This window comes from Eurypyga helias, unplaced genomic scaffold (genome assembly GCF_000690775.1).
Source record: "Eurypyga helias isolate BGI_N326 unplaced genomic scaffold, ASM69077v1 scaffold3902, whole genome shotgun sequence".
Lineage (NCBI taxonomy): Eukaryota > Metazoa > Chordata > Aves > Eurypygiformes > Eurypygidae > Eurypyga > Eurypyga helias.
In genome coordinates, this window is record NW_010236423.1 from 12,463 (window position 1) to 39,767 (window position 27,305).

General features: G+C 43.5%; 1 protein-coding gene across 1 annotated transcript in view; it reads left to right on the forward strand.

The window, feature by feature from the left end:
• LOC104506188 (MKL/myocardin-like protein 1) overlaps positions 1–27,305 on the forward strand; it is a 45,180-nt gene that overhangs the window by 1,283 nt on the left and 16,592 nt on the right. The window contains 1 exon segment of the mRNA XM_010147058.1: positions 16,760–16,825. Within this exon segment, the coding sequence (XP_010145360.1) occupies positions 16,760–16,825 (66 nt within the window).

Here is a 27,305-nt window from a genome sequence, read left to right on the forward strand (position 1 = left end):
AGATTTTTAAAATATTACTGGCTTTGTTGCTTGTTTTCATTGGAATATTCTATGTCAAACAAGTATGGAAAAGAAAACTGAAATCACAGTCCTCAAATTAAAGTTTGGGAGTTATAAATCCGTTAGTATAGGCAATATTCCCAGATTATTTTGTCTGCTCTGGAGTCAAAGAACTGCAGCACATCAATCTTCGGAGGAAAAAGACCAAACCAAAATAAAAAAGCCAGAACTTGCACATGTCTTGTACTTGCAAGGCATTGAGTTTCACAGAAGATGAGCACTCTGCATTCAGATGTGCCAGGTTACATCTTTCATCCAGTCACTAAGTATCGCCAGCTCTACAGTTGGATGACATGTAGAATGAGGAAAATGTAATTCTGAAGAATTGTAATCAATATAAAAATGTTTGTTGCTGTCTCAAGATGAAGTGAATTAAGGTAATTGAATTCCCGTATAATTCTGGTTATTGAAAAAGCTGTGTTGACTTCATAGAGTCTAGTGGTATCATGTCTAATTCATGATTCTCTAATATGTGATGAGGAAAGCTGCTTTGTACCAGCTACCAAACAGGAAGGGTAGGGAAGGGAGAGAGGGCTGCCAGCTTCTTTCATGTCAGAAGAGTAAAGAATAACCCTTTAGCTTTGCTGCTGCTCCATTCAAGTCTCCTGCAGAGTCAGGATGCCTGTTGTATTTATGCTGCAGCATGCCCTGTATTTTGCAGAGCCAAATCTTCCATCTTTCTCCTCTTTATAAAGCCAAGCAAAGAAGGGGTGTCTGTATTACTCTGACCATTGTCAGAGTAATACACTCATACCTATTCTCTTCTCATGAGAAGCACCTCTCGGGAATAGACTTCATCTTGTTTCCTTGCCTCTGGAAAACAGGTAGTCTCCTAAATCAAATTGATTCATTTTTTTGAGTTGGGACTTGACACTGAAGTTTGGGAACTGCTGATCCTTTGCACACAGAAATGGGCTTGACGTGGGGAAGACAAAGAACATATGCTTGTATTTTTCAAAGTATGCGTTGGGGCAGTTATTTGTAAAATTCCTAGAATTCAGGAATCCATAAACATGTTTTCTATCCAAGAATGCCTTGGACTGATTTAGTTTTTAAATACCAGAGCCCAGTTTGCAGTTTGTAGGCCAGTTAACAGTATGGTAGCCCCCCGTGAAAGATATGAAGAAGCAATCACAGAAAGCTACTCGAAACACACTTAGCATTCATGCGAGTTTAGCTTAGAATTAAGTACTTCCAAAAGGAAATTCCAACTTTTCCACCTCTGTGCAACATCCTTCATTCGTTGCTCTTAAACAAAACGCTTTTTTTGGCAAGTCTTCCCTTCAATAAATGTTCAGTGTGACTCGGGGGCTGACAGTGAAACTCACCTGTCTTTTTCCAAGATTTGTGTCTCGGGGCCCAGACACACCAACAAGTTCCTGCATGCCATCTGATCCGCCGTTAACTGTGTGCACATTCTTGGTCCGCAGCAAATGTGAGGTAATTTGAGTTAGCTTAGCCTTTGATTAAACTATTAATATCTGTTCAGTGCTTTGAAGAGATCAGGAGTCACACAAGTGCTTGTTAACGTACGGCTTTCTTCACGAATGACGTAGACCTTATTGTCCTCATGCCTCCGGGCACCTGAAGGTGAAGCTGGTCGGTGGCTGTACCTCATCCATCAGAGGACAGAAGAACCTGCGGGTGTAGGCTTGGGGGCTCTCGACACTGAGGACATCCCCAGGCAGAGGGCAGCCCCTGCGCCTGAGGCATCTCGCAAAAAAATCAAGGCTGAGCTGTGTCTTTCCTAGTTGAGAGTGGACCCGAAGATGCTGTGGGAGGTGTCGAAGGGATGCCTCCTGGAAATGCATGGGTACAGAACCTCAGAAACCGGTCACAAAATGTAACAGGCGCATCTCGGAATTACGGCCAGATACATCCTGCGACTCAGAATTATTTATGCAAATAGTGCTCTGACACAGAAAAACATAGAAAATGTGTTGAACGTATGGGGAGCTACCCTTCTGGCATTTCTTGTGGCAAATCCAGAGGGACACCACACAATGTAGATCTGTTGTAGCCTTGTGCTGCAACCACTCTTGCACAGTGTGCCTGTGTGTGGCACAGTGACTGTGCTTAGAAGGTAAGAGCTGCAGTGGAGATAAAATATTAATGTGACTTAGCTTGAAGTTGGCAGTAAATTTATTTGTGCTTAATTCCCGGTGTGCCTCGTTTGGCTGTGAAGACTTGAGGTGTTTCAGGGTACTTGTTAACTTCTATGACGTGAGTGGGAAGCTTAGGGGAAGGGTTAACACTGAATGACCAGGGTTTTTATAAGTCAGTCCTTATCAGTGGAAGCAGAGTCATAGCGTTATCCCTGGAGTTGAATTCATGTATTTTTTAGGTCCTGCTGTCCTAATGTGTTTTTGGGTTTTTTGGATATGACATGTTTTCCCCTCTTGGAGTTTACTGAACTATTCCTGTCAGTGTAATGATCCCCAGCTGTTGCTTTAGCCCTAGCTATTTTCATGCTGGGAATGGGAGGAGGAGGAGGAGTGGGACAGAGGCTAGCTTGTTTACTGCACTGTGATCTACTTCATTTGTCAAAAACCAGCTACTATAGTACTTTCTTTAGCACAAAGTAGTACTAAAAGTACTAAGCCTAAGAGTTGTAGGCTCAGACCTGCAAGAGCAAGGAGATGTAAGGACTCAACACATGCAGAAGACAAAAAGAATAGAAACTGGGTGTGGTGCAGTGAGTGCAGCACAAAGTAATACTAAAAGGAAAGAGTTGTAGGCTCAGACCTGCAAGAGCAAGGAGATGTAAGGACTCAACACATGCAGAAGACAAAAAGAATAGAAACTGGGTGTGGTGCAGTGAGTGCAGCTGTCAATAGCATTTATGCAGACAATGCTTTGAACTAGCAATGATACCAAGTAAAATTTGCAGTAAGTACTTTCCTGCCCTGTCAACTGAATTTTTGTCACAGTTGAACTGAGCTTCATGTTCAGCGGCAGTGGTGCTGGAGTATTGATAATCCCAGCAGTTGGAGAACATGTTAATAAAGCTTGAAAATGTGTGTGGCTTTGGAATTACTCATTATTTGATAACTGTCTGTTGTTCACTTTTTTAAAGAAAATGTATGTATTTATACTTTTAAACAGCAAATGACTGGTGCTTAGACTTCCCAGGAGCTGTTGGAAAGCAGATGCTTTTTTGAAAATAGAACTATGATACTTAAGCTCAGATTGCCTCTTTTGCATCCAGAAACAACTTCTGCATTTAACATGCTTGTTCGGAGCCCTTGCCAGACAGATGTCACTGTGACTCTCCTGCCCAAAGGAGATAAGGGTCAGTGACAGTCGTGGTTTCTGCTCATGTGTCTGGATCCACATCAGTCTGCCTGTGTAAATCTTACCTCGGTACTTCTATCATCTCTAAGGTCTGTCACTAGTCGCTCAGATTTTTCAGCATTCTGTCACACCTGCAAGTCATTGATCAACAACTTAACAAATATCTATACCAAAAATAAGTGCCTGCTTAGATCTTTCCTTTCGTGCCCCAACTCCCATCTATACAGTCTTTTCTGAGCATTGAATTACTGATCTTGTCACCTGCTGCATCAATAAATTTCGATCCAAAATGTTAAATCAGCACATTTCTTGGCAAGAACCTCTGCAGCCTACGGTAGAAAATGAGATAGTGCCCCTGACATAGCTTAGGTTTATCAAACGAAAACATGCAGTGAGCCTGTGGGGCAAATTGTGTTCTTTTTTCTTGCTGAAGGCCTGTACGTGACTATCTCATCTGCTGAATGGCATTAACACGGAGCAGAACTCACAGTTTTCTTTCTCTTACTCGGGCTAGTGGAGATGAATACAATGCCTTTCCCTGGCAGTATGTAAAATTTACTAACATGAGATTTCTCCAAAGAGCAGACCTGCAGTAGCTGAAATACATTGCAGTGTGGTGATTACTAATAAGAACTGCAAGATGTTTTTTGCTCAGCAGTGTGTTCAGGATTTTTCCTGGTGTTCCATGAGATGGGTAGGAGAACCGTGCAGGTGACCTACTGTCAAAGTCTGTTGTGTGTACAATATAGTAAGCGGTCTTCCAAGAAAAGGAAGGTTTGAACTTTCTGTTCTGCAGTTCTGCCATCTAAAGTTAGACTCAGCCCGGTGAAGCTAACAAGATATGTGAAAGAGGGTCAATAGTAAGGAAGAGGATACATTGCTTTGGAACATGGGTTCTTTCCAAAATTGACAGTGAAAATCAGTGAAATCCAGGCTTTCTGGATAATCTCCTTTTAATACAGCCTTTCAGAAGTAAATAGCTGTAAAGAAAATCCCTTGTAAAAAACCAGCTATTTGAAAGTTTTCAACAGAAGTGTCCCTAATGGGATTTTCTCCATGGCAGGGACAGGGATCATCTGTTGCAGCCATGCCCATAAAGACCTCGTTTTGTGGTCTCCATCCCCAAAGGCAGCTCATGGAGGCGAAGCATAGGCTGGAGTCTGAGGGCCTGTCACCATCATGAGGGTATGTTGCGTAAGGTCTCTGCTGCACCCTAACCAGCTGGCATTTAACATCTTGTTGGTGACCTTCCTGGCTGAAACACTTGTCAGGACACAGACATTGTGTTGCCCAGCTGGGTTGTTGGGGGAACTGACTGATGGCCTCTGGACAGAAGGAAGAGACCCACTTTTGATTTTCTCTCCGTGGGGTTTCCCCAGCTTTGCGCTGCTACTTGTTTCTCTAGGACGAAATGCAGGAGTCTGTAGCTGTACTTTCTGTAGGAATTGCGTGTGGCAGTAGCTGTGTTCTTTGGTTGCTCACCTCTACAGGTTTCACAGCAGTCCTGGAAGCCAGGATGTACAAGCTCCCTTTGCGTAATTTGGTCAGGTTTAGAAGCAGCGTGTAACCTGTCGCTGCAAATAGTTGTAGGGTTTTCTTTCTTATTTTGGTGATGCTCTTTTTCTTCACTTTCAATTTCCTTAGCTTTCTGTATTATACCGATGTGTGAAAGTTCTAAGCCTGCTTGCAGCTCACACCCTTTTCCATGCTTTTGTGTCAAACTCTCCTGTGTCAAACTCCCAGGAGTGGAAGACAACATTTTAGAAGTAGATGCTGAACTAGTAGTACCTTTGTGGCTCACTGAGAGACTGTTTTACTGCTGCTAGTAATAGCTGTCACACTGACAGCAGGCAGTTCAGAGCGAGGGTTGTATCTTCAGGACTGACATGTGACCGCTGTCACCACGTTGCGATCTCCCTTCCTCTTGGCTGGAGGGAGCAACAGCAAGGAAACGTGTCTGCCCGTCACTTGTTTTTGTTCAGGGTATTAGCGAAAGCCCACCTCTATTAACAGTTGGAGAGCATCTTCCACTGTGTGTAAGGAGTGTGGGAGTGCCTGCTGCTGCCAGCAGCCTCCTCTGTGCCCTTCAGAAGAGGACTGAGCCAGCAGGAACATTTTAAACATCTGCAGAAGTTGTCCATCGGTCTGAAGTCAGTGGTTGTGCAGGCCATGACGGACTGCTGGCATTTTTTAGCTTGCCGATTGACCTGTTACACAGAATTGTATTATTTAGATATTTATAGGTATGGCAACACTTAAGAACTACGTTAAGCCTCTTAGCTGGATTTGTTTTCAGTTCTGTGGATCTTCCCTCATGGCAAAACTCAAGAAAGGCGGTCCTGGAGATCTGTGGTGCAGAGTTTTGAAAGAAAGTAAATATCCAAAGAAGTAAAGAAGTAGATAGATGTTGTATGATCACAGTTTAAAGAGTTTGAGGGAATCTGGGGTGCTTTTTATCTGTAATGCAAATTCTGGATATCAGCTCCCATACTGAGCTGCTATGAAAGAACTGATTTCTAAAGTAGAGGGGTATGATGGCCATAGCTGTATCTTGTAACTCTTTACAAGTAGAAACAGAATTGTCATAGAATTTGTACTTAAACTGTAAAGAAGGTGCCAGTCTGTTGCAGTACAAAGGCCAGGGTCTTTACTGGAACCTCGGGTGTCATGATTGTGGCATGTGTTCTTTGCAGTCTTTGAGAAAACAGCAAAGATATTTCTCACTACCATGAGTTAAAGAAATATGGTAATCCCTTGTAGCATCTACCTGAAATTCTTGTTAAGAGAGGATGCTGGTGGCGGGAATGCTCTGAGTGTTTATTTTGCATGTAATATATATGTTGAGCAAAACCATTTTTGTTCCATGTGCCATGGAACAACTGTCAGCACAATCAACCAACTGAAGCTGGGAGATGCCCAGGCTAGCTAATTTAAAGCCGCAAGGGTTAGCTTTCCAAGTTCCCTGTATAACTGGTTATTACTTCTTCTAAAGAACTGCTGGTTTTGTATTTAAATTTGCATACTTTTAAGTCCTTTTTTCTACCACTTGTGGAAAAACACATTTGTTCTGATTTGCATTTGGTTTCAGTAAGCTGAACATCTTCAGATGGTTACGAATCTGAAATTATCTTGGAAATACAGAATTATTCCACGTTTAAGTGGAAAACCCAAAAACACAGCTCATATGTCAAGGTGTCCCGGCTGTTGCCATAGAAGTTCTGCGGTCTGTTGACCATTGGATGATTTCTCTGAAGGGAGCTTATAACTTCTATCTGTAGAGGGTGCCCTGTGGCAGGAGGAAGGCTGAACCACTGGGCCAACACCACAGTCTGAGAAACGTTTGAGGAAGTTTTTGGACTTGATCTGAGAGGCAGGCAGTACTCTGGAATGCTGTGCTGCAGCCGAAATTGCAGTATGGGAGGTGAGCTATGAAGGAGAAATACTAGACCATGTCTCTTATTGCTGAAAGAGGCATGGAAGGATTTCCTCGTCAATTTTAGTATTACAATCATGACTGATCAATCATGTGTTTTATGCGTGGTGTCTTGGCACTGCCTCAAGACTTGATTTTTTTTTTTTGCTTAAAGGAAACACACTAAACTGTATTATCCCTTGAACACAGATTTTTAAATAAAATGAAAAATTGTTCAGATTTTGATGTATCTCCAAACATGGGTTTTTTTCTTTATTATTCTGTATTATTTTTCAGAAAAAAATATAAACCGCTCTCATGCCTCATCTTTAAAAAGGCTGAAGCTCGCTCTTCTTACGGGCAGAGATACCTCTACGAGGAAAAAAATGGAAAGGTTTCAAACTTGTTGGTCCCTTGTGCAGCTTGCCTTTTGTACTGTCACATTGGTAGGCAGCTGTAGATCTGATTGTCAGGATGTATTTACCCATTCCTTCTTTTGCCTTCACTTGCCCCCATCTGTCATGTCGTATTTAATTATCTGGGAGAATTTCTTTCTAGACTCTTCTTTGCAAGGTGGTTAAGGGCAATGTTAGTTCCTCCTTGTTTGATGTTTCATGGAAGTGTGTAAATCAGTATAGACGTGACTCAAGTTTAGTTTGCACGGGGAGTTGGGAAATTCTCTTGGCTTTCCCCCCAAGGCTTTTCTTCCAGCTATAGATAGTAACAGTGGATATATAGATGACATCAACAAGCACCGATCACAGATAATATTTACTGTCTTACGATGCTGGTATGTCAATTTTACGTAGACCTTTCCACCTAGATATTTTGTTACAGGTCATCTTGTTGAATCATGCATGGTAGCCAGATTCCGTAGACATGGATACGTGCCTAGTTATTCACACGCCTAGTTGTCACCTAACCAGTATTACTGGGGCGAAATGATTTTATAAGAATCTGTACCCCGAACAGAAAGCAAACCAACTTTTCCTGTTGACAAGCTTGTTGCACACTTTTGCATGTTGCCTATCTTACTAAATATGCCAGGTTACATGTATTTCAGGTTAATTTTTCAAGTCCTATTTTCTTAATTTCTTAAAGTCCTAAGTTCCAGTGAGTGCTGAAATGAACTATTAGGTATACCAAGATTTTATGATAAGTGGGCTTCTATGTGTTCAATAGGAAGGCTTATGTACTGATAGTAACACATTTGTCTGATTTTAAAATTGTAGCATTTAAGAAGACAAAGCTGGCATTGCATTAAAAAGTAGCAATTCTTAAAATAACATTAACCCCACCTAAATTTTACTCATTTAATGGAAATGGCAGGAGTTAAATCACGAAGGAAGAATATAAAGGCAAATGCTGTAAAGTGGACGGCAACTGTTGGTCTTTATTTTAAATAAACATGAACAGAACCCTGCAAAATTCAGCATAACATTTGTAGTAATAATCCAGTTTGCATGTATTGAGAGTCATATACATGAGTAGCACCCCTGAAATAAACACATTCAGTTGTGTGCAATACTGAGGACTGAGATTATGAACTTCCAAGACAATGAACTGGTGGTTCTTCCTGCACATTTTACCACCTCAGCACACCAATGCTGACTTGAGCTTTGGAGAACCACCATCAGGAGTAACTGTTCTCTGGAAGCTACATCATATTAATGTTGTGATACTTGCACTGCTATTGCTTTTGTTTGGTTGGTAATGCTGTGTCCTAACAAAACTAAAATTGCTGTAAATTGTGGCCTTATCTTCTAAATACAGTTTAAATTAGTATTACTTTCATTTCCACATTGTATTTGATGCGAAGCCTCAAAAATGACCTGCTGTGAGGTAGTTTATTGTCCTGTGCTCATGGTGTGAGACAGCTACCTGGTGGTACTGTGTGAGGATGGAAATAGATCCTTTGGCTTTTGATTGTGTATTTGCTTCTGATTCCATATTCTTTGGGGACCAGTTTCTTCTGCACGTTGGGATCTTTGGTTCTGCTAAATTAACCATATCGAAGATCTGTATTTGTCTCCACTAACTGAGCTATTTAATGCCTCATAACATCGACTCATTAAAAGATAATGCATGCAAGGATTTCATCATCCTTTGAAAACATTTTTAAAAAATTATTCCTATTTCATATTTCTCTTCCACAACATCGTCCCAACAAAAAGGGGCTATTGCCCTGTACCTGGGATTTTTGTTTATTTTTTTATTTCTAGTAGCCAAAACCAGTCTTCTGGAACACCGTCACAAGGACAATGCGTGTAACGTGTCAGCAGGCATGTGTAAGCTGCGTGTCGTGTCAGTGATTTTATATGACCTGAGAACACTTTGAGCTGTAGAAGCTTTGAAGAGTGTGATTTTATGAAGAAACAAGCCCTTCTTGACCTGAGGGTGAGAGTCAGCTAATTTTCTCTCATCCTCCTCTTTCTGTGTTCTTCAATGACCACTCGCTCCCTTTTCTGTACTTCTCAGCTGCTTTTAAAAGCTTCTGGGCATTTGAGAGCCTGAAGGCTTTTGAAGTGCTGGATGGAAAAAGCCAGCCCTAGTGTTATGTGACCCACATTACATCCTTGGGTTATTACTAGCACATCTCCTGTGAAATACTTAGAGAGTTGTTGCTTTGGAGGTGAAGGATCTGTTCTGTTTTTGAAGAAGCTCTTGATAGAGGTTTTAGGTCTGCATCAGGCAGAATTGTACGCCTGGCCTCACCTGTACAAATTTTTAATGCTTTCCAAAGCTTACTGAGAGGGTAAGAAAGAATAGGTGGTCGTGAGAAAAGTTGCAAGTCCTCTGTACTAGATCTGCCTTTGATGCAGCTGCACGGCTGTCGTCTTCCAACCTCCTGTTTGGCTTTGCACCTGCAGTCGTCTCTGTTGGACAAGCACAGCTGGGTAAGGAGTCTATCAGTGTTCCCTAAACTGATATGAGACACCTGCCCATCTAAGCGTATTGCGGCAGAACATGCTGATTTCTGCAGTGCTGCTGAGAAATCCGCTTTCACCGTTGGTATGACCTGCAGAAGGGAACCGCTCCTCATCCAGGGTTTGTTTCCTGTTCAGGATCTGCTTCGCAGCCCTCCTCTTTGGGTGTAGGGAGAGGGATCCCAATCCTACTTCTCACAAAGAGAAGACCGTTGCATGAATATAAATAAGTGGCTTTTGCCTCTAGTGTGAAAGGTTCTTGTAACACAAATTCTTTCTCTTCTTCACCCTCCCAAACTCCCATTTTCTCCAGTATGGTTGCTAAGGAGGAGATGAGGAAACTGCCTGCATTTTAATAGCAGCTGTTGTTGCTGCAGTAGAGAAAAGAGGTAGTGGAATGTGAGATAGTCACAAATAGTAAAGAAATAAACTTCTGCTTAATGTTTGCCCAGGTTTGCTCCAAGCTGTTCTTTAAAATGCACAGAGATGAATAGAAGCGTATGGCTGCTGTTCCCAACAGCAGTGAACACTTGTGGATTGTGAGGATCAACAGTGTACCTGCTGCTTCTCCTTCACCCCACAGAGGGACGTGGATTTTTGGCATCCCCTTCCCAGGGTAGCAAACTGTCATATAATCCCTGCAGTTGGGGTGTCATTTACAGTCTGCTTCACTTAAATGCTTCTCTGTTAACTGCACAGTCTGCTTAAATGCAAAGCCAGCATGTATTCCCCATCAGCAGTTAGTGGATTAAAATGCTGTTAGGCTCAGAAAATTGCCTTCAAAAAAGGCCTAAAAAGTTGGCTTTTCTTTGTTGGTAACCCCCATTCTAGCACATTCTGTGTGACGTGGGGGGTGTTGCCAACAGTGCCATAAAAATGCAGCTCAGAAAAAAAAAGTGAGTCGTCTACCTCAGCAATTTGAGTTATTTTCAAAATTAATTTTGACCATTGTATGCTCATTGGTCACAGACTGTCGTAGCTGAATTTTTCTTACAGCTTCTTGTGAACACTACAAAACATGTAGTAATACTAACCACCCTTTGCTGCTTCTGTACAGAAAAGGTGTTGCAACTGGAGCTTAGCAGATGCTGCTCTTGCTGGTATAGGAACACAAATCTAATCTGGCTTCCCGTCGAAGCGTGAAAGGGCTAATGCAAGTCAACATTTGTTTTGTAAGCAGGCACAGCTGAAAAATGCTCAGAGCCCATTTTCGGTGTGCGGGAAAGGTTTTCTCACCACGTCTCCAAGGGACTTAATTCAGTCATAAATGTGGGATATAACCTCCACTGAAAACAACAGCTGATGTGCTGCATATTCCACAGCTGAATTTGGCATTGGCTACTGGTCAAATGTGACTATTCAATCAGAAAATAGGAAAAAATTTCTCTTCTCAGTGCAATTAGAAGGGCTGCTGCTGGCCAAGTAGTAAATGGAAAGGTGGCTTCACCCTGCCAGGCAGTTGTTACATGGCACTGTGATATTTAAGTTAAAGGCCCCCGTCTGCACAAACAGACGTGATGATTCTGTTCAGCGAGTATCCCATGTTGTCAAAGGCATCTTTTATGGTTGCGTATTAGAATTAGGTTGGCTGCGTATAGGCTGTTGGTTTAATCTATCGGTGTTGTACACATTGTACTGAAAAATTGAATGATACGTGTGGGCTGCAAATGGTGGCCTAGTGCCACGTTTCCTTAGGCTGTGGTCTCTGAGCCTCACAGTCAGACCTACTCAGTGCTAGACCAGTGAAAATCCTCCTCAAAAGTCTTCATTGCTACTGAAAGGTAGAGGTGTTGATGGACTAACTGGCAGGTTTCCATCCCGGCCTGTGTGGTATTAAGGCTTTCCTGTGAGTTAAGTGGATGCTGTAGCACGGGGCTTTCGAACGGGGTGTGCAGAGGTGCTGAACAGCAGAGAAAGAAATGACCGTGAGCCCTTAGGAGCATTTAAGTGCATAGTCTGCCTTTTACCGCTTCTAATGGTGCTTGCACTTTCCTCAGCTTAGATAACAAATTTGAGGGAATTTGGCCGATTTCCCTCTTGCTTTGGTAGTTTCTAATCACATGGCGTATTGATTGGGTTGCAAGGATGAGTTTTTCTATCAGGCAGACTGCTTTCACTGAATTTACAAAATCAATAAATCCTGTCTGTGAGCATGCAGCCTATCTAGTTAATCTGCGGTTGGAGTCTTGCACTCTCCCTTTTTGCGCAGGTATCCTAGCCCAAATTCCAGGGAGTCCTGCCTCCCTCAGCCCCACTCTAGGGTTTTGTTTGGCTCTGGCGCCTGTTCTGTGCTGCATTCTGTGCTACTGCTCATGCTGCCTGTTGTAATTCACCGTATGGCTGTGCTTAATCATTACCTTGCTTGCGTGACCCTGGGTGTCGCTTGGGATTCCCTGGAAGACAAGGTTTAGGAAGGTGAACGCAGAGTCCCTTTGGCAGTCAGTCTGTACTCAGTGTAACATGCACAGGGCCTCACCGCAAGCTGCAGTTCAGAGCCGTGGGATTCTCTTGGCGAGCTCTCAAAAAACAGGAAATGCAGATTATTTTTTTTAATTTGTTGTCGTAAACCTGTCCTGATATATGACATAGTCTCTAAGATTAGATTGGGTTTTTTTCCTCTTGAGATGCTGATGTGCAGAGGCGGCAGTCTAGTTTGTGTGATAGTTCTAGTGAACAGTATTAAACATGAAGTGTGGTTTAGAAATAGTGGCTTTCAGATGTGCATGTGTAAGGGCAAGCACGCTGTTGCAGATTTAGATAAGGAGCTGCAAACACCTTAGCTCATTACAAACATTTGTTCTTGCCACTGTTTACTACTGATGCACCCCTGTGCTCCGACTGCAGTTACACATGCCCTGAAAGTGTCTGTAGGGGTCTGAATGTTAAACATATACTGCTCTGAGCTGTCACCAGCCATGAGTAGTCAGGAGTAAGCTCTGGTCTCGGAATATGCCTGGGGGTTCCCTGTTAAGGCCGTTGTATGGTAAGACGAACAAAAACCCATCATGACTTGCTGTATTTCACTAACCACTGTCACTCTGCTGATAGTAGGTGTATCACAATGGTGGTTGTCTCTTAGTGCATCCCCCTCAATTATTCTCTACCCTTCCTCTTAAACTGCTGGCAGCAGTCCTCTATACCAGCTCCCAGATTTCTCTGGAGTGTTTTACTAATTCTTGGAACAGTTCATTAGAGAGATAAAAGCCTTGTTCAGACTTTAACTATGTTTCAGATTTTTTCATACTTGTGAAACAAATAAAGTGTGCCCATTTTGGGGTGGGTAAACTCAGATGGGAATACAAAGCTGTGCATATGTTGCATAGTCTTAGGCACAAATTGAATGGAAGAGGTGGGTAGAAGGGTTCCAGTATGGAACTTATTTTCTAGCCAGCAGAGAGATCTCTCCTTTACATGACCTGCTTTATTCCTAATTCAGAAATTAATGTAAAGGTTAAGCTGAGGGATAAAGGAAACAGAAGATTTTTGGGTTGTGATTGAAAGACACTCCAGTCTGTCTTTGAGTAACTTTGAATTTCTGTGGTCATTCTAGACCTTTGGCTGAGCTCCATGTACAACGGCCTTGGATTGGCTCTTGGGACATCTGTTAATCTATATATAGTATTCACACACTTGCACACGTAAACAGGTGATCTCCTAAATATATGAAATGGTGTTGGGAACTCCAAGTACTTATTTAAGCCAAAATGATTTCAGGAGTGAACTGAAGCAATCCTTTTTGCCCTCCTCCCTGCCACAAAAATAAGCCGTACTGGGGGAAAAGTGCATAATGTGCTGATTATAACTTGTGCTTAGTGTGCATGTATATACATTCATAAATCCTGGGAATTACTTAGTGCCTATTAAAAGTATCCTGAAAATGACCTTTTTTCTATTCTCTAGTTTAGTCCTCTTGACAGTTGCTAGGGACATAGTGTTTAAAAGGTGCATATAATGGGTAGGAAAAAAGTGTAGTAGATGGTAACTGATATAGAAGTGAGACATATTTAGAAAATTCACAAGGGAAGCTGAAGTCAGGAAGTGAATTTTAAGTCATTTGATGAAGTCTCTGGCTCTCTGGCTGAGACTGATTTCTAATAAATCTGGGAACATCAGGGAGACTTGCAGCAGAGCGAAAGACCAGTAACATTTTGTATCACTGCTGAAAAAGGGTGAGTTAAAGAGTGACTAATCTGGTGTCATAGTTCCAGGAAAAAAACTATGGAAAATTTGATAAAGACTTTAGATGGGATAAGAATAGCAGTATAATCACACTGTTCAGCTTTTCAGTTTGTGAAAACAGGTCTGTTCAAATGCGATTTTGTTGTTTGATTACAGAAATTTGGTTGCTTGGGGTTTTGTCTGGGTGTAATAGACTTTTATAAGGCCTTTAACTTGGTAGCGTGGTATATTTTGTTTCTAGAAAGTATCTTTGAATTCAGTGAAGTGTTGCTTAAGTAGATTAAGAACTGACTGTACTCAGAGAAAGCAGAGAAGTGTTTCTAGTTGGGATCGGCCCAGTGCACTCTGGAAAGAAATGCAAGATGGTGGTAATGGTGTGGACAGAACAAAGGCTAGTGGAGGCTTAAATAATGACATTAAACCACGGTTTAGATCATTGAGGCAAACTGAGACAGTTGGGCGAAATGTGCATAAATACAGGTGAGGGCGGAGTTATGCATCAAGGAGCAAAAAATGCCAGCCACACCTGTGTGTGGGACTTCTTCCCTGAAAATCCCTATCTCTGGAGGTGCAAGGTAAATAGCAGGTGTAGCTGGGAATGGGAGGGAAAGCAGATGGCCATCGCAAGTAAATAGCCAAGTGGCAAAAGGAGCTAACGTACGTTGGTAGCTGTGTAAGTGGGAAGACATGAGTAATAATGAGATTATCTGCACTTAAAGCTGTGGAGGTAGACCTGATGCTATAGGCCTGTGCCTTCCCTGTATACATTTAGTGAGATGTGCTAATTTAGGGTATGGAGATGAATGCCTGAAATGGCTCACTAGTGGAAATAATGCCCCATAGTGAGAGATTTAATGTGCTGTTACCTAATAGGGCTGAAATCACTCAGTGGCATACTGCTGCTGGAAGGGTGAAGTCTCACTCCCACCTCACGCTAGTGTTAGCAAATACCTGGCTATAGAGTCGTCCTCGCCAACTCACTGGTGAGGGAGAAAACTGTTTCTCATTTCGGTTGGGCTGTGGTCTCTGTCGTGTCAGTGAGTTCAGCCACCAGTTGGGTGAACATGAGAGATGATGTGGGGAGTGAGAGATTTGACTCCGTCGCAGCAAGCTGTTAGGCCAAGCGCGCGTGTAGATGTGTCATCACCTGATTGGGGTTTTGATCACCTCAAAATGAATCCAGCAAACTAAGAGCTCTGTGAACAGGCCGGCTGTGAGACTGTATTAGCCCTCAGGCTAGTGCAGAAGTAGGAGTGCAGTCGAATTCAGGGTGGGAGGAAGAGTCTGGGACTGCTACTTCTGTTTGCAGTTTCATGGCCAAACGAAAGGCCCGTTGCTTCCCCTCTCTCTGTGTTCCCTCCTCCTTGCCCTGGCTCTTGGCAGAGCCCCCACAGAATTAGCATGGTGCTCTCTACACCCTCCCTTCCTCTCTCCCTTCCCCATACAAAAGGAGGTAGTCTCCTACCCAGGATACACATATGAAGAAATCCTAGTTTGGCTTAAGAAACAGAGCTAACTTGGTTGCACACTGTGTGCACGGAAGTACCTCCGCAGGTAGGAAAAACGTTCTCACTGTCATAAGCCTTTCAGAGAAAGGTACATCCATATTGCATAATGCATCTTCGTCAAATGCAAACTGCAAATAGGAGGTTGAAAGAAACTGGTGAAATGTGATGATGTGTATAGGTAGACAAAGTGGCATCTTGTTAAGTTTTTTGATCCCTACTTTAGGGAATGTACAGTATAAATTTGGATGTAATATATGAAGTGAGTCTATTGGACAAAAATGTCCTTGAGAAAGGAAGCTTAAGGGTTATAATGAGATTGTATAGTTGGACTGGAGAACAGTTTTGCTGTCTGGTGGTTCCACTACATTTGTGTGGACTTCTCTTATGTGGACTATACAGCGGATGTAAGCTTGACAGAGAAATTGAAATGAAAACAGGGAAGATGCCACGCCACTCATAACATTTTAAGTTGAGTACACTTAGGAGCTTGGGCTTGACTGCAGACAGGATTCAGTACCAATGGGTGTCCTAAGTGGATGTGTGTGTGCACACGCGCCTATGATTTTTTTCCCTTGGTTTTGAGAGGTCCCTTTTTTGTGGATGCTGTCTTGGACTGTTTGTAAGACCAATCTCTAGAATATTGCTTTGATTGTATAGTTTAAAGGGAAAGTGCTGCTATAATCTAAGTGTTGAAATTATGGCTGTTCCAGAGATTCGCAATAGAAAAAAAAAAATGTAATTGCGTTTCATACTGGTAACATGCTTGTTCTGTTACTCTAAAATACATAGGAAAAATTCTAGTGATAAGTCCTTTGGAGTAGAACAAGGATGCTTCTAGATATATCCATGATATTTCACGTTAATGAGATGTTTCTGAAGGTGAATTTCTGAGCTGAGGAAGGAAATCAGCCTTGTCATTTAGAATAACGACCAATAATTTTGTCATATCAATTTAATCTGCACATGATAATTAGAGTTTTCAGGAGTCATTAGCAGCTGGAGTGTCACTCTGTGTTTATTGGAGGACCGTCAGCCGGTGTTTTTCTTTGTTTTTTTAATATTAATAGTTTGGAAATAATTTGGGGCTCTAGAAAGAATTGAGAAACAGGCCTGGGTTTGTGGATTTTTATCACCCTGCCAAGACCCTGCGCAACTTCCTCTCCCGTTGCCCGCAGCAGAATACGGAAACCTGACTGCTAAGGCCACTTCTGCAATTGCAGCCCTGCAGAGGAGCTGGGTGGGAGGGAGGTCTTTTCCTTCTGCTGCTCGCTAGTGCCTTGGCGTCCAGAGAAGAAAACATGATGCCTTTGCAAATGTCTCCTCAGTCCTTTCTTGCACTGATGGGTTTCCTTCTCTTCCCTCTCTCTGCTGTCGTGCAGTGCTGCAGTTGAAGCTCCAGCAGCGGCGCACACGGGAGGAGCTGGTGAGCCAAGGGATCATGCCGCGTAAGTATCACTTAACTCCGTCTCGGTGTTTTCATGCATGTTTTTGAGAGGAGAATGATTTCACATGTGATTTGAAAGATCAGATGCTCTGTTTCTGGATGAAAAACATCATATGAGCCCCACCCTGCCCCACCCAACTTGGTCCTTCTGAAGTGTTGGTACTCTAGGTATGGGGCCACTTCTGATACTGAGGAATGGCTCCAAGTGTAACTGCGCTCCAAACGAACATTTATATTTCATCACAGTGGAGAAGAGTCTTCTGGAGAACATGCCATGTTAGATGTGCCTTACATACTTCGCACAGGCTGGTAATCACTCTTTTAACAGGCTTCCTGCCTCTGCAGTTTCTGTTCTTGTTTGTCAGCTCCCCAGACCTCTGAGGCAGTTGTAGCTTTGTATGTACATGTTCCATAAAGTACATGTTCCATACAGGCACTCTGTACAAGATGTTAACCAACAAGGGGCTGTGTTTCATGTTTGTAGTGAGAAAACAGCTAGAAGAGCCATGTGGGCATCAGCTAGTCCCCTTCCTGCAGGGGAAAGCAAAGTCTGCAGAGCTGGAGAACTTGTACTTGTCTGGGTGGACACATAGGATATCCCCTAATGCCAACATTTAACAAATTCAGTGTCAGGTTAGTGTTGGAGAAGGGGGGTTTTTTTGTTTGTTTTGTTCCACTCCTTCCCCCAAAAGGCAAAAAGATATCTGACGAATAGTTTTCTCATGCTTTGGTACCTCTGAACTAGCTGACTTATAGATAACAACTTGAAGCAAGACCAAAGAGCAAGTGTGTTGTTTTTGAGGTCATCTCAGTTTCACTTCACAGCTTTAGTAAAAGCCAATGGATCAAGTATATGTTTTCTTCTTTCAAAAACTTTCCCCCCTCCCCCATTTCACAAACCTTATTTGAAGACAGTGTAGTACTGGGAGTTTCTCATTCCTTCTATTTCTGGGGTGCACACTGTAATATGACACAGTGATGTGACTTAGACGTTGCTAAAGGTGTAAGGTTAGGCTGTCAGCTCTCTCTCTGAATGAAGAGAACCTGTCAGAAGCACTCTGTCAGCTGAAGTGGCTCGCTGGAAGGTAGAGCTGACATGCTTAAGATGTTTCCGGGACCCCTACTTAAAATTCTATTACCAAATCAACAAGGGAAGATTGTCCCATCTGGATATAGTACATCATGCCTGTCTTCTTATTTTTATCTGGGGAACTGGTATACGTGCTTCTACAGAATACACTTGCTTTCTTTTGGATGAAAGACTAGTGTCCCAGTGACTGTTCCCTTTTACTAATGCTTCCCAGAAGAAAACGCTGACTTCTCTGTGGTCTCCTGCTTTAGGTGGATATGTATGCAAATACCGTATTGAGTTATGTTCAGTACTGGCTTTCTTCAAAGTGTGACTGGCCAAACTTGTGATTCCTGAGAGATGTCTGTTTTACGGGCCCTTTGAAAATGAGGCCCTTGCAAGTAACTCAAGAAAGACACCCAGAGTAATTAGTCAGTCTTAAATTTGCTTAAAATACAGGCTAAATAACTGGCCTTTGCAGACTTGTGCCCTTCGTCGTTTCATTTAGGTCTCTTACATGTGAGTTTTATGACAGAGCAAAGAAGAACTCTCGGTGAAGTATTGGCGACACATGAAAAGGTCCTTCCTGCACTGGAGAAAAACCACTTGAGCAGACCTGTTCTGAACAGGATTTGAAATTTCTTCACTCCAAGTCATGGTATCGTTTACTCATATCTGCCAGCTGGAAATAACCACACATAGGGAAATGTTTAAAACATTACTTGCCTGGGCCATTTTTAATGAGAAGATCAGATGTGAGATAAGTTGTGATACTTAAAGCTAAAGTCCCATTTTTAACCTGAGAAGTACAGAAAATGACTAGGGGCCGTGTTCCTCTTGAAAGTGTCTCAGAGCCGTGACAGATTTGCTTCTACTTTCTGAAGTTCAGTAGACATTTTGACGTAGTGCAGGGAATGTGGAGGTATCCAGTCCGCTTTCTGCTCTCTGCCCTGTGCCCCTTAGGTGCTTGTTCCTCTGTCGCCTACCCCTGGACATGGCCATACTGGGCTCCACGTCTCCCTCTTGAGTTCGTGAGTCAGGAGCCAAACCCCACACAACCCTCCGCGGTGATTTAACAAAAATACACAAGTGGGAATCCAGAGGATGATTTGGTGCCGAATGAAATGAGCTGGAGTGCTCTTTCCGTGTGAAATGCCTGTTGGCTTCTGGCCTTTGTTTTTCATCTGGAGAACCTTAACACTCTTGCAAGAATTGTGGTAGTTGCAGTTGTATCTTCATTAGCATTAGAGCTTGCGTCAAGGAGATGCTTTTGAAGCGAAGCTCCTGATTGCACCTGCTTACTGTGCCTTGCTTTGCACCATGAAATGAAGTTGAGAGTTGCATTGGGATGAAAGTAAACTGGAAAATACTCTACCTACAGCTAATCTGCATTCAGTTCACGTGACCAGACTACAGGTTGTCTGGCACGACACCTCCCGTTTCACCTACACGTATACAGCATATACAGTGTGGATGTCAGTTCCTCAGCATCAACTGCTGCTCTGTGCACTTTTGGTCCTACTGTGCTATCCTACATGTGCTTTTAATATAGTTCCTGGATCTTGTAGCCAAACAGGCGTGCAAAAATCCGTGAAACAAGTATGGGAGAAGTAAATGCTTTTGTTTTATATTACAAGTTATTTGGTGTGCAAACTCACGTTGGTACCTTTGATTCTCCTGACTTCAATGTATATGTCGTACCTGGTGTTTAGATTCAGCTTTGTGCCCTAAACAAGATACAGTGTTTCAGGCTTCCAGCAACACAAGGTTTTTAGGCACTAAACCTGAGGAGTGAGAAAAGATGCATTGGTGTCCCATTAAAGTGAGAGTCACACTGCTCCTGGTTTGCTTGTTCAGAACAGAGCTGGGAATTGCTTACTTTGTTCCCATGTGGAATTTTGTTTATATGGTAGAGAGGAAAGGCAAATGTTTCAACATTTTTTTACCAAGTACACTTAATCTCGCTTGAAGAACCTTTCCAACCCACCAGCCACCTACACTAGGGCTGTGCTTCACTAAAAGATTAGTGAATTGTAGTAAGAAATAAAGCATTTGAAAGCAGTGACAGAGGATTCAAAATAATTGGGTTTTATGCTTCATTAATTCTTCTTGCTTTTCTGTTATCACTTTGTGTAACCTTTACTAGTGGCAGGATTCATCAGTTGAAGATTAAAAGTCTCAATTGCCCATAGAAAAGAGGTGGGAAGCAAGTCTTCATTTGCATCTGACATGCCTGTGATTCGAGCAAGACTGTACCTAGAAACAAGGAGAGATGAGTTTTCTTATTTATTCAGGTTTGGCCTATTTTCTGATAGTGCAAACAGACAAGCGTTTTTGCTATTTGCATATTTTTTTGTAGCTATGCAGAGGTGATTGTGATCTTCTCATCCTCGCAGAATGCAAGCTAAACAAAACCTGCTGTCTGCGCGCTACTCTTTGGGCTCTGTCATGCTGTAGAAGAACAGTCATATGCTGTCAGTTTTTACAGTGTTGAGTTTAAAGTAAGGGTTTTGGGGGGAGTATTAAGCATCCAGCTTTCCACCCTTGAAAAGAACATTTAAAACAGTATCTAACTCTGTAGAAAGACTCTGTAGAAAGTATCTTCAAATTAAACAGCAAAAATTTTTAGGGCAAAGATGTTTGAAAAATGCTTTGCAAAATATGTCGTGCTTTTTCTGTCTTGCAAGGTTTAAAGTTTCACATGCCCGTTGTTTTCTCCATCGGGATCAGGATCTTTGTCTTCTGGCTGCAGACAGGGTACAGGCGAGCGTGCAAGGTTGTCACGTGGCAGAAGCCTGCAGGAAAGCTGCTGTTGTGACCATCAGGTTCACCTAAGCAGGCGAAACAGGAGCAGCAGATCATTTCTGGGAATGTGCCTTGTGTTGCTGTAGAGCACTGCTTTGCGAATATCTGAAAGATGACACAGGCAGCCTTTGAAAAGGGCATCGTCTGGACTGAAAGCTAGAAGGAGGGTGGCTGCAGTACAGGCAGAGAGATTCCAGGAGCTTCTTTTTCGCTTCAGTGTGTTGGATGCTTGCCAGTTTCTGTGCTCACATCCAACTACTCCTACAGTATGTTTGTGTTCCAGGATGTGATATATGCAGAATGTATGAACATACGTGAGATCCACGCAGGATGGAGTTTGTGTTGTTTTTCTAACGTGACTGTTTTTACACGTGCTGAGGTATTTCCACCCTACAGGTCTGTGTTATCAACCCTTCAGTGCAGTTTTCTGCTTGGACATGCAGCCTCTTAGCTGCTTGGATATATTTTGGAATACAAGACCTGTGAATCTTATGCTGCAGGGTTTCAGACTCTCCTGAAGAGAGTGCATTTTATCTCCAGACTACTGGAGGGGAGTGTGCCACAGTTCAACTGCAACGTCACGCGATGAGGAATGATTGTAATACAACAGGCGGTCTAATGATCACATTCTTGTTAGGCCTCTCATATCACTAGCTGCGTTTTTTGGTAGCCGTAAGGTTAATGGAGAAAAGTTAGTATGTGGTATAAAACTAAAATACAGTATTTGCTCTCCTGGGGGGCTGTGAGGGACACTCAGTGATTTGAGGATACAGAACACAGGTTATGCTTTGGCTTATCTGTGTTGGTCATCATCCAGGCAAAGCTGGTAACTGGTCTTCTGCATCCAGCGCAGCTACCATCACAAGAAAACAAGGATCTTTGAGGTATTGATTTCAGGAAGTGAAATGCATGCCACCCAGGAGTTTCTAAAGTTAAACCATGTTTCTAGACTTTACGCCTCAACCCCCAAATTTGGCCATACATCCACAGTTGTGTTTCTGTAGGGCCGCTAAAAATGATATTGCTGCTTTAGCTTTTACCTGATAGCCTAACCAATTCTCTATTTTAAAAAAGTAATTTGGTTGATGAAAACTATGCACTTCCAACTTTATTGCATAGCTCTATGTTTCATACTTTAGTCACATTTACATTTTCTTATTAAGCTGCCAGTTTTAAACCTGAAACTTGTCAATACAGTGTATGAGGGGGTAGTGGAAGGAGACCTGTCTCAGGATCCTGTCACAACCCATAGCTACAGCAGAACATAATAAATGTTGTCAGAAACAAAAGAAACCAAGGAACCTAGCTTTTTAAATTTTGATTGTTTAACTGTTAATAGAGAAACAGACACATCTTTTGATGTATGTCAAAGGGAGGAGAGGCAGTAAGCTATGGGAACATACACACCTGCATGTGCGGTGTTTTTCGTGGCAGGAATTGTTCTGCAGTCATGCTGGTGACTTCAGGTGGAGTTCTTAATATCTCAACAATATTTTCTCTTCTGCTTAAGGGCTAGGGTAGAAGACAAACTGCTGTACCTATGCGGAGTTTTACTGATTCAGGAGTGTTGCAGTGTGGCTACGCAGCCGACATTTCGAGATTGTTTGCGTTATATTTGAACTGCACATAAACCAAGTGCTCGAACACCCTGAAAAAGCTCTTCCTGCTTTACCTTTCGCTGCTGCCTAACGTGTTCCCATCACTCTCTTGTCGCTTTACATAGCGGGTCTTCGTAGTGATGTTCCCTATATTTTTTGAAGAATATTTATAATGACAAAACAAAAATACAAATTTTTACTTCCCTGCTGTCTGGTGTCTGCTCTTCTGCCCATTGGCGACTGCTTGACTGTCATACCTTTCTTCCAGAAAACAAGCTGAAACTGTACTTGCATTTAGGAGAAGGAGTTAAAAACAAATGTAGGGACGGTAAATATCATTACTCCCAGACTTGATTAATAAAATATCCAAACCTGTCAAGTCTTCTAAGATCTAAAAAATGTAAAAATTAACTTTTTTTTTTTGATACTCCATTTAACCTCTGAACCCTTGCTGTTTCCTGGTTGATTGTGTACAGAATGGGACCTCAAAAATAGAGGCTGCAGCGAGACTTTTGATATACTCAATGTCATGCTCTGAGCGTAAGGCTGGAACACTAAGCAGGTATTGTAAACCAAACAAAAGCTGTAGAGGTCACTTGCAGCTGTAGTTCTGTTTGTGGCATGTAGCACAGAAATCTGTAACTGGTTTTATTTTAATTTGATCATCTTAGCTGTAACTCGTCTCCCAGGAATTATTTGCTGGTTCTTTGACTTTGATCTCTTCTCTGAAGCACAATTTCAAAGCCTTGAGGCTTTGTGTGGAGAAGGAGGCGGAGTGTTTAAGCTGAGAGCCTCTTTGTCAGGAGTCTAATAACAGCACCTGGTTTGTTTATATTTTTAGATAGCTGTCTGTGTTTGTTTTCCATGTGTTTATATCATCTGTGATTAATGTGACATGGTTAGAGTAGGAAAGTTCATTTTGTTAGTAACAGAAATGTGCTGTTTGCCCTTTATGAAGTTGTAGGAAGAAAAGGCCATTCTCAGGGGTTTGATAGGCTGTGTTTAGTCCTTGATCCCTGCAATGATAAAAGATTTAACTCTGCTGATTGCAAGAGAAACATAATAATTCAGGGCAGTGAAATCTGGTATGTAATACAGCTTTTTTTCCCTTCATGTTCCCACAGTCATCTTGGGTTCATTCTTACTCGTTGGCCAGTGCAGTGGGCTGACCCTGGCTGGAGACCATGTGCCCACCAAGCCCTGCTGTCACCCCCCTCCTCAGGTGGGCAGGGGAGAGAGAATACGATGAAAGGCTCGTGGCTCGAGATAAGGACGGGGAGATCACTCAGCAACTGCTGCCACGGGCAAAAGAGGCTTAGCTTGTGGAAAAAATAATGTAATTTATGACCAATCAAATCAGAGTAAAAAGAGAACTAGACCCAAATCTTAAAAGACCTTCCCCCCACCCCTGCCTTCTTCCTGGGCTGAAATTCACTCCTGCTTTTGTCTCCTCCCCCCAGAGCAGTGCAGGGGGCAGGGAATGGGGGTACTGGTCAGTCCATCACTCATTTTCGCTGCTGTTCAGAGGGAGGACTCCTTAGCACTCTGCCCCTGCTCCAGCGTGGGATTGCTCCCATGGGAGACAATCCTCCACAAGATTCTTCAATGCGAGTCCTTCCCAGGGGCTGCGGTTTCCTCATGAACAGCTCCAGCGTGGGTCCCTCCCATGGAGTGCACTCCTTCAGGAGCAGCCTGCCCCAGCGTGGTTCCCCCGTGGGGTCACAAGTCCTGCCAGCCAACCTGCTCCAGCCTGGGCTCCTCTTCCATGTGGCCACAGGTCCTGCCAGAAGCCTGCTCCAGCATGGGCTTCCCATGAGGCCACAGCCTCCTTTGGGCATCCACCTGCTCCACAGTGGGGTCCCCCCGGGCTGCAGGAGGGTCTCTGCTCCCCCGTGACCCTCCAGGGCTGCAGGGCACAGCCTGTCCTCTCACCACGGGCTGCAGTGGAACCTCTGCTCCGGCGCCTGGAGCATCTCCTTCCCCTCCTTTAGTGGCCTTGGTGCCTGCAGAGTTCTCTCTCTCCTATCTTGCTCTCTGCTGCACAATCCCTTCTCTTACCTTTTTTCCCCCTTCTTAAACACGTTATCACAAAGGTGTTGTGACTGGAATTGGCTTGGCCTTGGAGCTGGCTGGCATTGGCATTATCAGACACAGGGGAAACTTCTGGCAGCTTTTCACAGAAACCACCCCTGTAGCCCCCTCGCTACCAAAACCTTGCCACATGAGCCCAGGACAGCTACAAATGGTCTCTCCTTTTTCTTCTAATGGCCCCACACCTGCCCCAGTCTGGGTACTCCGTAAAGTTGTCAGAAGAGTTTGCAAAGGGGCAGTTATCCTTCCGAGAAGCAGGCATGAAGTCTAGCCTAGGAATGCATGGCTCAAAGGCACCCTGGTAGTATCTCCCGTTTCCTCTTCAGTTTGGAGGTAGCATAATCCTAATTGTAATGAAGCTTTCTTTTATATTTTTTATTTTTCAGTTCAGGAATTAGGTAATGTCTTCTGAATGCCAAGAGTTAACAGGGATGGACGGAGCGGGTGCACATGATCTGTGTTTGCTGTAAATGCTCTTTGACACCAAGCTGTAGCCATAGTCACCCATAGATCTGATAAGTGTTACCATGGGTGACAATTTCCATTTTGCTCCTGAAGATGGTGAACTTCCTGAGAAATTATACTTATCTGTTAGAGTTTAAATTAACTCGGTGTTGAGCCTTGAAAAATCTTAGCCCTCTCTGTCAATGATTTCACGTTTGCTGTGGCAAACTTACGCTTTTCAGGCTTTTCACGCAGTTAAAACTAATGAAGATCCTACGCGTCAGCCGTATCGTAAAGGAACTAACGCCGTAAGAAGGTTATTGACAGTTTTGCTGAGCCGTGGGCTCTGGAGAGGTGCTTGGTTCGGGCGTTGGGAACAGCTCCGCTGGCGCGCAGCTCCGTGCTGGCCTGAGCTGAGACAGGGTACCACAGTCCCCCGTACTTGCGCAGCCAGGGCAAGCCCAGAAAGCGGCTTTTTTTGGGAGCAACAGCTCCGTGAGCCAGGATGCTGGGCAGGCTCATGAGTGTTGCTGCTGAAGAAGGGGGGGCTCTGGGAGGTAGGGTGTCAGGACATCTTCAGCTCTGGCTTCCACAACAGCCCGAGACTCGCCAAGCAATCTAGCTAACATGGCCTTCATGTGGCTGCCCTCTTCCGTGCCGCATCTTGATTGGTAGGAATAGCTCCGTAGCAGGGAAGACCCTGTAAAGCTGTAGCAGTGTATCTGTAATGCCATGCTGTGGCAGTGTTGGCAACAGTCACCATGTGGGGAAGAACCTTTCTCCGGCCTTTCTTCAGTTTGAGACTGGAAACACTGGTAGTGCTGGAAAGCACGGAGGGGCACAGCTGCCTTGCTTTGGGTGACAGAGGTGTGTTTCTCACTTTCATAAAAACATTTAGATGGGGGGGTCGGGGCTAGGCCAATCTTAATTTTGAATTTTCTAATTTTATCTGTCTGGGGGTTTGGATAATCACAATTTACCAGTTGTGGCTTCTTTTCTTATCCTTCACTCCATGCTCAAATCTTGGCCTTTACCGATGCCAGGGCTCCAGAACTCTCCACCAGAACTCTCAGGTGTGATCAGGTCTGTGTACCGGAGCTGAAACTCCCTGGAGCTGTGTAAGGAGAAAAGGGTGCCGATGGAGATCTCTCTTCTGTCACCTGCATATTCCCCACCCCCTTTTCGTATTTCCACAGCATACTGCCCTCTGTTCCTGCCCCACTAGCAAGGTGACGACTCCTGCTGTGCACATGGCCCTGTTCGTGAATACTTTTTTCTTCCGTGCTATGAGAAATGAGTTTTGAAAGTGGGGTGAAGATGATGGGAGGAAGAAAGTGCCAACTGCCTTGATCTGTGGTTCAGGCTGTGTGCCTCTTAACCAAACGCTACACACCAAATGCTATGGGATGGGAGCCCCACCCTGAACCGACAGAGGAAGTCATCGAGCCTATTTGCAGCACTTTATCTCATCTTTTTTTGAAAGCATAGTAAACAAGAGAGAGAAACTAGAATTTGGTTGAGAGCAGAGGTGAATAGCTGCAGCAGACGGCCTTCTGCCTTTCTGAATTAAGTCAGCATGTCTGAAACTGGGTTTGGACATGGCATGAGCTTCTCTTTGTCACAGCAAAGGAAAATGTGAATGTTTCCCTCAAGGACTGATGTAAGTGAACAGCAAAAAGCTTGATTCAGTAGACTTTCTACAAACACGGCATGTTGTCTGACCAGCTGATCTGCAGTTCAGAGATTGCTTTGTTGTCTGTGATGAGCTCGATACTGCAGAAGGTTTTGCAGCCTCTCCCCCCACCAGGCACTTGAGCTGTGAGGCCCTGTGAAGACCCCTTTGCCTGTCTTTCTTCCCTTTATTTGGTTCCCTGCTAACCTTGCTGTCTTCTGTTGGCTGTATAAGCAAATGCAGGGTGTATAGATATTTTGACCTCTTTTTCTCAGCAGTTGGGTCAGTCCCCTTCCCCTGCTACGTTTCATTCTTAGACTGACTGAATTTGGTTCTGATGCCATTTATTCCTCATATTGGGTAACAGGAACTTGAAGATCTGCATATGACTATCCTCAAAACTTTGCAAGGCTAAAACTTTGCTTTTGTGCACTGGAGGACAAACCCTGAACAGGAATGTTTGAACCATTTTACCCTGTTTTTCGTCTCAGCTGTTGTGTTGGAGATTCGGGGTTGATTCCTGGGCCTTGATTGATTGTGTGTGTAGCAGCATTGGTTTGATGCTTTGAGGCAGAATCTCCCTCCACTCGCACATTGCCATCTTCAAAATGTGGCTCGGACTGAGGGAACACTGAACTCCTGCACTGCAGCGTGGGACCCTGTTTCATGGGAATGGATGCATTGCTTTGAAGCGAAGATGAGCAACTTCCAGTCCTGTGCTATGGATGGAAAAGTGTGCATCACTGTAGATGGTCCTGTGTGCTGCTGCTTAGCTTTGGGGGGGTCAGGGGTAGGACAGCAG